General features: G+C 46.3%; 1 protein-coding gene across 1 annotated transcript in view; it reads left to right on the plus strand.

Moving 5' to 3' along the window:
* cand1 (cullin-associated and neddylation-dissociated 1) overlaps nt 1–13,274 on the plus strand; it is a 128,744-nt gene that overhangs the window by 26,721 nt on the left and 88,749 nt on the right. Inside the window, exons 4-7 of the mRNA XM_083652168.1 lie at nt 2,036–2,190; nt 5,268–5,391; nt 5,521–5,608; nt 10,413–10,581. Of these exons, the coding sequence (XP_083508294.1) occupies nt 2,036–2,190; nt 5,268–5,391; nt 5,521–5,608; nt 10,413–10,581 (536 nt within the window). The remainder of the gene's footprint in view (nt 1–2,035; nt 2,191–5,267; nt 5,392–5,520; nt 5,609–10,412; nt 10,582–13,274) is intronic.

Here is a 13,274-nt window from a genome sequence, read left to right on the forward strand (position 1 = left end):
CAGTGCTTCTTTTACCCTAATTCCAGAACTTCTCTTAATCTAACGAGACCTGCCTATTCCATGTTTCACGTGACATATGGTTATAACATTGTGACTTCAGTGCACACAGGATATATAGAAAAACTTTGGTGAATAGCATTTTGATTAAATAGGAGTCTCCTCTCCTTCAGTCGGCTTTGCCCCCTCGCAGGTGGTGGAGCAAAAGTTCATCCAAAGTTCAGCTTTGCCAACACTACTTGGTGCGCCTTGAACCCGCCCACAACTTCCATTCACTTCATGCCTGGCAGCTTCAAGCTTCATGCGTCACACTTGGAAAATAGGCGTGAATCCTGAACAATCTCTTGAGCAAGGCGTGAGCATGGCTTCAGCGTGACACACGCGCGGGTGGTGTGAACGACCTCACCTGTTAACAAGGACGCCTAAATGAAATTTGTGGGTTCAGCGTAGGTAGAGCTTAAGTTGAGCGTTGCTTCGGCATCCTGTGTGAACGGGGGCTTAGTGTTTATTTTCTGTTAACGTTTGAGACAGATCAAGAAAGATGCGTCTGTCTGATAGTCCACCACTAACATTTTAGTCTCGTCTCATCTGGTCAACGAAAAATACACATACATTTCGTCATAGTTTTTATTATCAGGATCTATTTTTAGCTCGTGATCACCACAGAAAAAAGGGCCGTTGACAAAAAAAATCGTCATCGTTATCGTCAATTAAATTAACTCATTCATGGCCAGTTTAGGACTGCCAATATTTAGCACGGGCCAAAGATTTTCATAATTGTTGGTCATCTTTCAAGACCCACAGTAAATTATCTATTAGCACCAAAGTAATTTGCAATACCTCAAAATGAAGATGAGTGAGCTTTTAGCATGTTCTGTACTCTACTTATAGCCATTTATATACACCCTGTTTTCACCAAAAAGGTCTCTCTGAGAAGACAAACAGGAGAAAAGGCAATTTTTGTAAAAGACACAATCTCAGGCAGAACTCGCTCTCAATTCTTTTATTTTGAACTGTATTGACATCAGACATGTAAATATTATTCGTTATGACACAAATGACAAAAAAAAAATATATATATATATATATACATGAAGTGCTTTTTTTTACATTCAACAATACAGTTTACTCAGTGTGAGTGAGTGTGCAGACAGACACACAGACAGACAGACAGACAGACAGACAGACACACAGACACACACACACACACACACACACACACACACAGAGAGAGAGTTCTGTCCACAGCTGCTGCTGGATCGCACCTCTTCCCAGGGAACACTACTGATCGCCCCGCAAATTAGCATAGGAGGGGAACACCAAACTGGTCTGAGATCAGCGTCTAGCCTCCTCTGCCTCTGCATCGTTTTCCTCCTCTCGTTCGGGCTGGGACGAATGCTGCGACACAGGAACGGGGTCGGCTTGGCTTTGGGACCAGGCGCTGGAACCGGATCGATCATGTTGGTTTGACTAGCGCGAACAACTCAATCCAGGTTCGCCCTGCAGCAGAGGCGACCAGCGCAGCGCGCCGAGGGGTGTTTCAATGGCGTTTCTCCTCTATGCAACAGGCAGCGTTTCTCCGTTTTCTCCTCCTCTTCCATTTCAAAACAACAGCTGCGGTATGTGTTTGATAACGTGTTGTCGGCTTGTCTTTGAGGCTAGGGACCTGATAACATGTCACAGGCTGGGGAAGTCTTTGAACTACGCGCTGTACTAATAAAAACAAAAACACGTCAAACACGTCATTGGCCCTCTGGGCTATTCCTGATAACACGTCAAAGACGTCTTTGGCCATGAATGAGTTAACACTGGTTCGGTGTGCTTGTTTCGTAGCCTGGGGCCTCTGGTCAGTAAAGTACAGGAGTACCAGGTGGAGACCATCGTGGACACTGTGTGTGTGTGTGTGTGTGTGTGTGTGTGTGTGTGTGTGTGTGCGCGTGCGTGCGTGCGTGCGTGCGCGTGCGTGCGTGTGTGTGTGTGCGTGAGTGCACACGTGCGTGTGTGTGTGTGTTTAACATTGGGTGTGTTTGTTTCGTAGCCTGGGGCCTCTGGTCAGTAAAGTAAAGGAGTACCAGGTGGAGACCATCGTGGACACTCTGTGCACCAACATGCTGTCAGACAAAGAGCAGCTCAGAGACATCTCCTCCATTGGCCTGAAGACTGTGATCGGAGAGCTGCCCCCCGCCTCCAGTGGTAACTACACACACCTAACCCGCCTCCAGTGGTAACTACACACACCTAACCCGCCTCCAGTGGTAACTACACACACCTAACCCGCCTCCAGTGGTAACTACACACACTTAACCCGCCTCCAGTGGTAACTACACACACCTAACCCGCCTCCAGTGGTAACTACACACACTTAACCCGCCTCCAGTGGTAACTACACACACCTAACCCGCCTCCAGTGGTAACTACACACACCTAACCCGCCTCCAGTGGTAACTACACACACCTAACCTGCCTCCAGTGGTAACTACACACACCTAACCCGCCTCCAGTGGTAACTACACACACCTAACCACCTAACCCGCCTCCAGTGGTAACTACACAGACTTAACCCGCCTCCAGTGGTAACTACACACACCTAACCCGCCTCCAGTGGTAACTACACACACCTAACCCGCCTCCAGTGGTAACTACACACACCTAACCCGCCTCCAGTGGTAACTACACACACCTAACCCGCCTCCAGTGGTAACTACACACCTAACCCGCCTCCAGTGGTAACTACACACACCTAACCCGCCTCCAGTGGTAACTACACACACCTAACCCGCCTCCAGTGGTAACTACACACACTTAACCCGCCTCCAGTGGTAACTACACACACCTAACCCGCCTCCAGTGGTAACTACACACACCTAACCCGCCTCCAGTGGTAACTACACACACCTAAGGCATCCATTGTCATTGGGATCATCTCATGCTACCTTGTCGGGAAGGGGGTTAAATAACACTCCAAAGGCAGGCTACATTTTAGTAGGGCTGCCCTCGACCAAAGATTATCCTGGTCGACCAGAAATCGACCACAGCTCCGACCAATCCATTGGTCGAAATGGGGTCTAAAAAAAATAAAAATAAATGGCAGTGTACTTTTTTGTTCGTTTTTTGCAGTGTACTTTTTTTCTTATTTTGTGCAGTGCACTGACTACTGAGCGCACTATACCTGATAGCTGATAATTATAAATAAAAGCTATTTGCAGCGTTGTAACGTTACCGGAATGGACAGACTGATCAGCGTGCCGTGCAACACCTGGCCATATTCAGCTAATGGGAAACAGCTTTCGGTTCTCAGAAACCGTGTGCGATGGTGATGGTTATGTAACGTTAGCACACGTGGCATGGTTAATTAGTTGGCAGAAAGGATCGCTAGACAGCTTTTGCGATTTATTCCAGTAACAGTCTGTCTAACATTATCGGAGTTGGAGTGGATCTCTGTGGATAAGGTGTGTACTGCATAACGTAACGTTATCCGCTCGTTATCACCTCGTTAACAGCTGATGGTGGCTGCGTGCTGAAACGTGTCCATTGTTTGTGCTGATAGCTGAGCAATTTAATTGTTAATTCCATCGCTCTGCTGGTTGCTCTCCTTTCAGTCTGGATAGCCTGCTAACTATAGGCTCTTTCACACCGGCCTTGAAAGCCGAAAAATGCACGGAAAATAGGATTCGCGCCTCCGATGTGAAAGTCGTGAACGCGCTTTGGTGGACAATTGTTTTACGCCTTTTGTCCCGCGACGGGAGGTAGTAACAGTGCCGGGTTACCTGGCAACCCGCCTCCATTTGAAAGCGTCGTCGCAGCGAGCCGGAAAAGGTGGGAATGGTCAGCTCATTCATAAAAAAATTACAGGGGAAATCACCTCATGTATCAAGAAAGTGCAGGAGTGAAAGTAAAAAAAGTAGCCTATACAATCATGACTGCAGGGACGCCAGGAGGAATGCTCCGTGCGGTTAGGCTTTATGCTCAAACGATGTTGACATTAGTAGGTAAAATTAATGGATATAATAATAAGCTTCAGAGGGCTATAGCTGTCTGTGGCGAGTTGGTCTGAGGATATTCCCTCTCGAAATCAGCTCTGTGCATTCCCTTACAAAAACTACTAACGTTAAGTAGTCATGTGCATTTATAGCCTATACTATTCCCCCGACGAACGTTATGCAGACTGCAGCTGTTTGATATGCGGGCAGTCGTGTATCGTTCCATTTTAGTAGGACACCATATCGATCTGCCCGCCCACCATGCGAGTGCACCTATCCTCCCTGCTCAGCGGACTAGGAGGAGGGAAGTCTTGTTGTTGAATGAATTTGTTCATCATACAGTAGCCTAGGCTACACTAACCTATGAAAATATTCATTTGGGCTAGGAGGAGCTGGAAATCCCTCCGCTCGCCTTTCAATCCGGGAGCAGGGGATTTCACCTGAAAGTACACCACAGCACGGGAATGTGGCCGTGCTGCTTGGCTCTGTGTGAAAGCAATTTCTGTGGTGAGGGTGCGGTCTTTGCGGGACTCCTAAACGGCAATTTTTGCGCGATCTGTGTGTGAAAGAGCCTTATGGTTAGCCTCTCTAGCCTGGATCACTTCCTGTGTGCTTCGGCGGCACGTTAACTTCGTTCCGGATCGCTTTTCTTTTTATGAAATTGAATGTCTCCTATGAAATTATTAACACCAGCGATTGTTGGACCAACGTGAATCTCGTCGACCAAGAGCACGTCGACCGACCAATCGACCAGGAGGGGGGCAGCCCTACATTTTAGCCTCTCAACCCAAGGTATCTGAGTGAGAATGGGTTCTATGAGTACTCACAAGTCTCCCCTTTACAGACATGCCCACTTTATTGTTTTAACCTAGCTATATTTTTATCTTGCCATTTTCCAAGCAAAATGTTGTAGTCAGGTAAAGGGGGTACCGGTACTTGGATTCAGAAATTAGGGAAAGGGGGTACTGAAGCTCAAAAAGTTTGAGACCCACGGGCCTACAGTATTAGTTTAGCGTTAGCCAAACTTTGGTTCTGCTTGTGTGTTTCCAGTTGGACACGGACCCCTACCCACATTTTGTCTTGGGTGTTTTTCACACTATATTCTTTATTTATTTAGATTTTGTTTGTGGGCTACTTGACTACTCTAGAATAATTTAATGCAAGTCCTGGAATATGGAAATGGTTTAAAATGTCTTCCTGTCTCCAGCGTTGAGGATGCTACTACTAATACTACTCTCTGCCTATGTCTGTCGCTCTGCCTGTCTATCTCTCTGCTTGTCTGTATCTCAGGCTCTGCTCTAGCAGCCAGTGTGTGTAAGAAGATAACGGGTCGTCTGACCAGCGCCATCGCCAAGCAAGAAGACGTGTCTGTCCAGCTGGAGGCGCTAGACATCATGGCTGACATGCTCTGCAGGTACCTGTCTGGCTGGCCTGCTATCTCATTGCTGTACTATCTATCACGTTAAGAATTACAGCCAATCAAATCACTGCTAATGGGGCCACATGCACTCACTTGTCTGTCTGTGTGTCTGTCTGTATTTAGGCAAGGAGGTCTGCTGGTGAACTTCCACCCGTCCATCCTGAGCTGTCTGCTGCCTCAGCTCACCTCCCCCAGACTGGCTGTCAGGAAGGTACGTCTGTGCCCTGTCTGTGTTTTTAACCTGTCTGTCTGATCTGTCTGTGTGTATTTCTAACCTGTCTGTGTGTAATGTGTGCATGTGTGTTTCAGAGGACCATCATGATTCTGTCTACCCTGTCTGTGTGTTTTTAAGCAGTGCAGCCGCTTCTATAAGTGACTGTGTGTTAACACCTGTGTGTGGGGGCAGATTTGTGTTTATGTGTGCGGGGGACAATTCCCGAGATTTGGGTCTGGATTTGGGTCTGGAACAAGGCGACAAGGAAGAGGGTGTGTGGGTGAAGTGATGTCACCCAATTGCTCGACTGTGATGTCATCAGGCAGTTGTGATGTCATCAGTGATGTCACTTAAGCAATTTTCTTCTTGTTCTTATTAGTTAAAATTGGTAAAATTGGCTAAGTGGTTTCTGTCCGTCTGTGGCGGTGGGCGGTGTCCGTCACGATTTATGACAGAAATGTCACTCAACAGGGGTAGCAGTGGTAAGCGCTGTCGCCTCACAGCTCGAAGGTCCTGGGTTCGACTCCCACCTGGGACGCTGTGAACGCTGAAGGAGTGCGTGCCCGTCCGCATGTCCTCGAGTGCCCACTGCCCGGGTGGGGTCGTCAAAAGGGCCTTTCTGTGTGGAGTTTTCATGTTCTCCCCGTGCCTCCCTTCCTTCATATAGGAACCCCCTTCACAAAAACATGCAATATCATGGTTGCTAATGTGGTTCCTCCTCTGGTCGTTAAGGGCGCCTGTTCAGAGGGAGGGCAACTGGTTGGAATAGCGTGAACCTCCCACGTGCTACAGTATGTCCTACCGGTGAAGCTTCCTCTGTCAGGTGAAAAGAAGCGGCTGGCTAACTGCCCATGTCTCGGAGGAAGCATGGAGCCAGTTTCAGCTCTCCCCAGATCGGCAGAGGGTGGAGCAGCAACCAGGATAAATAAATTGGATTAGCACTAATGGGGGATAAAAATGGGATGAAAAATCGGGGGGGGGGGGGGGGGGAAGAAAAAAATGTCACTCAACTGAAAATGATGTTACGCAATTGATCAACTGTGATGTCACTCAGGCAGTTGTGATGTCATCAGTGATGTCACTCGAGCAACCGTGAATGCGCTGATGGGAACCCAACGGATGTGGTGCCGAATTTCGTGAAATTCGGCATAGTGCGAACCGTTCATCCGATCGACTTCAAATTTGTGGAATGCACTCATGGGAACCCGACAATGTGGTGCTGAATTTTGTGCAATTCGGCACAGCGCCACCTACATGTACTGGCAACACAAAAACCAGTTTATATCAAGAACCGAACTTCGTCCGATCGACTTCCAAATTGGGGGCTGTGCTGCTGGGAACTCACCGTATTGCACTCCCAACTTTCATCCCAGTCAACATAGCACCACCTACTGGCAACACAAAAAGCGGTTTATCTCGAGAACCGTTTATCCGATCGACTTCAAACTTAGCGGATGCGCTGCTGGGAAGCAGATCAAGGAAGTCAATCGCCACCCTTTGACATCGCCAATACACGATGTCATCGCGCAAGCACATGGCTAATTAATATGGACGTTAACATCCATATTAATAATTAGCCATGTGCTTCAGCTGCGCTCGGGTACTTTGCAAACAGCATCGATGCTAGCGGGACTTACCCAGCTATCCTCATTGCCTGCTTACTGCTGCTTGCTGGTAATGTTAATCCCATGTCAGAAAAAGTCTCCAGATTTGTCGCTAACGTTAGTCTCTTCTGATAAAGATTGTCTCCAGGAGGGTCTGAAAAGTTGTCTCGAGTTGGATGCAGCCAAGTATTTTGACTCGTGAGGCAGCCAGTGTTGTGACTGGCAAGCTAACACAGCTGCGGAGAGGAGCTGACTGACTGACAGCCTATGAGACATGGGCCTAGCCTAACTTTTGTGGGGAGAAATAAATTGAAAACTAGTTAGATATGACTAGGCGTGTCAAAAATAATCGATTATAACATGCATCGCGATGCGGACGTGCACGATTCTGCATCGATTAACAAATATCAAAAATCGATTATTATTTTTTTTATAATCAAATAAAATAGAATGTAAGTACATGCAGTCGTTTATTTTAATTATGGATCATAATAGAATGCAATTCCAAATGCACTTTTATTTTAAAAGTAGCCACACAGTGAGAAAAAAGAAAGTGAGAAAAAATAAATCATGTATTGCGGAAAAAGTGATGCATCGATTTAACACCTTAAGTGCCATAGCCGAAATAATTCGTCTTACATAATCCAACGCTTAAGTGCCAGAGCCGAAATAACTCGTCTTACATGTTTTTTTGACGGTGGGACATCAATCAACCCCTTTTACATCTTCGAGATAACTATAGGAGCAAGAGCATGTGTGTAATCTATTTTACCGACCACTAAGTGGCGACAGATACAGAGAGAAGCCACAGCCACGGGACCCGTACACCAAAAGCAGCCGCCTCCCGCGGAAATGGCTTGGCGATTTTACAGTCAGAAGCCCGGAGACACACACACAGAACGGACAGAGATCCCCTCCCCCCCAGAGCCGCGGAGCAACGCGCGAACACACACACACACACACACACACACACACACACACACACACACACACACACACACACCGCGGGAGCAAGCCATTCAAGGAAATGGCTTGGCGATTTTACAGTAATCCATTTCAGACTCGTCCCCGCACGCAGGCAAGCAGGCAGGCAGGCACGCAGACAGACAGGCAGGCAGCACAACGCGCTTCTGACACGCCCGCTGTTAGAGCCAGGAGGAAGGAGGAGAAGACACACGGAGGGAGGAGTTTGAATGAGAGGGGTGTTTCCTGTTGTTATGGAGGAAATTACTGTTCAAAACTATTGTTTAGAATGTCTGACGGTCTTACTGATGCCAAAAATGAATGGTTAAAGTGACTGTTTCACAAAAAGCCATTTATCTCTGAATAAATTTCCAGACGCTGAAACCATGCTGTACTCAACGGCTAATATCTACATAACTACTAACTCTGCAAACTAACTCTTTTAGACAGAGAAAGCACACATTCTATTAGTTATTTTTAGATGATTGGTGTTCATGAATTCTTAACAGAAAAGAATCCTCGGCTGTTCTAAAATGAGCCAGAATCGTCAAAAACACCCCTGGCACAACTTACCTACAGGAATGAAAACATGGCTGGCACTCAATGTGTTAAGATGCATCGCGATGCATCGTGATGCATCGTTTAATCGAATCGAATCGAATCGTTGACAGATGAATCGTAATCGAATCGTGAGGCCAGTGAAGATTCACAGCCCTAGATATGACTTGAATGCCACTTGAAAAATAAATCACCCACAGTGATTGACGACGGTGCGACCACTATTTTGACTGCGCGGCTTTTGGCCGATGTAACAAAGGCAAGCCCTCATTATTGGCACATTGCTACCCCTCGTTATTGCCTGAATGGTCAGAATGGATCCTCTGTTAAAACGGCATGTTTTTGAATGGAGTTTGGTTACAGATTCGCTAAAGCTGTTTCCATATGACATTTCTTGTTATCGATACACGCTACCGCACCCCCTACCCCCGCCCACTGGCAGAGAGAATACGGACCATTTCCAGCTGTTTCTAAACACAGACTCCTCATGTCTACAAAGGTAAAACCGGAAAATATCCTGCTCTGGCTAGCCGGACATGATCCAGACTTCATGTTTAGAAGAGGCTAGTGTCCCACAGTGACACTGTCATCAATGAATGGGCTGTTTGTTTCTGTTTCAATGTTTTGTCCCGCTGATGATATCCAATGTCTATGACATGCCAATAGAGCAGGCGAGGCTACGCGGCAGCCGAGCTGCGGGCGAGGCCGCTGAGTGGCCGAGCTGTGTATGCGAGCCCGTGCAGCGGTGAGCTGCTTATGCGGGCTGCAGGGCCAGTTCGGCGAGCTGCAGGGCGGGTGAGGCAGCAGACGAGCCTAGGAATTTAGCACTTAATATAATCACTAGGGATGGGGGGAAAAATCGATTCACCTAAGTATCGCGATTTTTAATGTCACGATTTTTTGAATCGATCTTTTATTCCAGAATCGATAATCAATTTTTTTTTTTTTTTTTTTTTTTTTTGGGTGCTTGCAATCAGGCCACTCACTGAACAGCAGGCCAGGCACCGCCTACTGGTTTACTAGTGGTTTTATTACTTTATTAGTTAGTCTGAAGTAATAATTACACTTCAGGGTTAAAGTGTCTCATTGTAAAATTGGACTTCAAACGGCCCAAATCTGGCTTCAAACGGCCCAAATTGGGCTTCAAACGACCCAAATTTCACGTGCGTCGGCCCATATCGGCCTGGCCTGCTTGGTATCTAATGCCCGGCCTGAATTATGATCCCAGTCCGCCCCTGTTTTTAACTATATCGCCCAGCCCTACTCATGATATATAATATACAGTCTCTAGTGTATGATTCAACTTTTCCCATGTTCTAATCTAGTGTAAAAAAGCAAACAAACTGAAAAAATAAAATAAAAAAATAAACAAAAATCGCAATAAATCGTAATATCGAATCGCAATAATCGTAGAATCGCAATACTTAAGAATCGCAATATAAATCGAATCGGCACCCAAGAATCGTGATAGTATCGAATCGGGAGATAAGTGAATCGCCACAGCCCTAATAATCACAGTTGTTCGAGGAAGATAATCTTATACTAGATGATTGCATGACATAATTTCCAGTTGAGTGACAAGCAAGCTTCAAGGACCAGAAAGGCTGCCCGTTTGTAGTACTGCTTACTTCAGCCCTGGGTGTGATTTTTAACCTGTGCGTGTGTGTGTGTTTCAGAGGACCATCATGGCTCTGGGACACCTGGTGATGTCCTGTGGGAACCTGGTTTTCATCGACCTGATCGAGCATCTTCTGACCGAGCTGGGCCGAAATGACAACATGTCCACCACCAGAACCTACATCCAGGCTACTGCTGCTATCAGCAGACAGGCCGGACACCGTATTGGTAAGACAGGCAGACAGACACGCAAACAAACACAGGCCGGACACAGCATCGCGTGGTGCAGAGTTTGTATAATAATAATATAGCCGCAAGCGGCGATGACGGGGTCCAAGTAGTAGTAGTAATAGTAATAGTAGGGATGGGCATTTCTAGCAAAAACACTAGTTGAAATTCGCTGGGCTAAAGTCGACTTTTCGTCAAAATTCCCAGCCCCCCCCCGCCATTTGTTTTTAAGAGTCAAATTTTACATTTTTTTATAAGCATTTTACACAAGGTCTATGGAAAAATGAATGGCGGAAGAAATCCCATGGACAGGGAGAGGGGGTGGCACTCTTATTGTCATTTGGCAGCCAGACCTGAGCCTACGTTAGCCGTTAGCAATGTTAGCATTAGTGTAGCACCGACCAGGGGACAGTAGACAGAATATCAGCTTTTCTTCATACAGTAACAAGCCTTGAAACATTTTCCTTGTGGCCGAGTGTTGCTATAGACCAGTGGTTCCCAACCTACGGTACGCGTACCGTAGGTGGTACTTGCGCCCCCTGCTGGTGGTACTTGGAAGGCTCTGTGAAAATTACCGTACTTTCCGTACTATAAGGCGCACCTGAATATAAGCCGCAGCAGCTAAATTGAATGATTGTTACATATATAAGCCGCACTGGACTATAAGCCGCAGGTGTTTTAATGTTTAATTACCAACCAGGAGGAGGCGTAGCGCCTGCCTGTAACAGAGATCTCCGTGTCTTATCAGCGGAGACCGTTTTGAGTCCTTACCCTCATCGTCGTAACACAGCCAGTTCTCCATCTTTTGAAGCATGATGTTAGATTACAACAAGCTAGTTGTGTGGCTTAAGGTCTCATTATGCTTTCCGCATCAGCGAGGAACGCGAGTGTCCGTGCGGAAAAGTGACGTCAAATCAGCAGACATGCCGCTCCGCAAGGCTCCGTGCGGACGGTTTTCGAGCGGCCGTGCGCACGCCGAAATTTGTAACTACGCGGACGGGCGGACAAAGTGGAGTTTTTTTTAAGACTCGCACTCAATTCCGCCTGCAGAAACCCACACAGAGTATACAAGCTCCACACGTTTCCTCGTCGGATTCCGTGTCTCTCATTTCCGTGCGGCCGGCCAAAGCGTCAAGCATAATCCAGGCTTTAGCCTTCCAAAATGTTGCCGTTACTTTTTTAGAATGTAATACATAGAATTGGGAACGTTACATTCAATTTCATTCAGACTGTCTTTCTGGCTCAATTGCCGCCATTTTTCCCCCGGAGCGAGGGAGGGTGAGAGGAGGGAGGGTGTTTTACAGTAGTGGCTGAGAGAGCGTAGTGGCTCAGTGCTCCAAGCAGGTCGCGAGGCACATTTTTTGCAACATCATCCAATCAGGGTCTGTCAGTCTTGCTCTCGTTCTGTCTCTCGTACCAAAATCCATAGATTTAGGAGGTCCCCTAGTGGCTGTTAGCTGTAAAAATCCATAGATTAGCCGCACCGTTATATAAGCCGCAGGGCCGAAAAATGGGGAAAAAGCCGCGGCTTATAGTCCGAAAAGTACGGTAAAAAATTTTTTTTTCTTTTTTTTCTTTTTTTTCTTTTTTTAGTTTTTGTGCAAAATCCATGGTGGTCATTAGTAGTAGTTTTCAAACATGTGAAAGTGAAATAATAATAATAATTATTAATATTATTGGCAGTGTTTCTCAAGGTAGGTGGTACTTGCGCCCCCCCCTGCTGGTGGTACTTGATCCCTGGAATCCCAATGTTTAAATTATGAAATAAACCCAACTTTAAAATCAATTGTAAGACATGTTTATCAAAATAATACTACGAATGAAAATAAACTTGTGATCATTGAAATTGAGGTTTATTTTGTTGTCTTGAGATTTAGAAACAAATATTTGTTTCTGACGGACACTATACCTGTTGCGCATGCACAATTACCTGCCCGCCCCGCATGGTTACACAAGTGGTGAACAAAGATGAGGAGGGATGCTAAAGTGGATCAAAACGGGAGGGAATCGTAAAGGAGCTGTAGTAGAGGAGAGCAGCAACGATGAAGCACAAGGAGGTGAAGACAGCAGTCAACCCAGCACAAGTGCAGCTGCTGCAGGTTGCACATAGGCTGCAGGTTGGAATAAATTTGCCTCCTGCGTGAACTGTGCATAGCTGAATAGACTGTATTTTAACGTCGGTCATATGGTGGTACTTGGAGAGCCAACTACCTTCTCAGGTGGTACTTGGTGTAAAAAGGTTGGGAACCACTGCTATAGACAGTTTAAGACAATTTCTTTTCTTAAGTTTTTTTTCCAATATTTTATTTTCAGTTTTCAGAACATCAAAAAACAAACAAACAGATACAGGAAAAGAAGGAGAGAAAGAGAAAAAAAAACACAATATTCAACATTTCAATGTTACAACATGGTGCTACCAGCTGCTAGAGGATGTGCTTCTAAGAGATGTCATACATGGGATTTCACGCAAGGGGTTCATGAAAAACAGCTGGGCAAGTCTCAGTGGTCGCCCCTAACCTCATCAAGGTAGGCCAAAAACGGGTCCCAGATAACCGAAAACGTTCCAAGTGAGTTGGTCCGCAGGAAACTGAGTCTCTCCATTCGTATAACGAAGATCATGTCCGCCAACCACGGCTCAAAAGTAGGAGTAGAGGAGGACTTCCTTTCCTGCAGAATGAGTTTCTTGGCGACAA

This window comes from Poromitra crassiceps (genome assembly GCF_964638095.1).
Source record: "Poromitra crassiceps genome assembly, chromosome: 2".
Lineage (NCBI taxonomy): Eukaryota > Metazoa > Chordata > Actinopteri > Beryciformes > Melamphaidae > Poromitra > Poromitra crassiceps.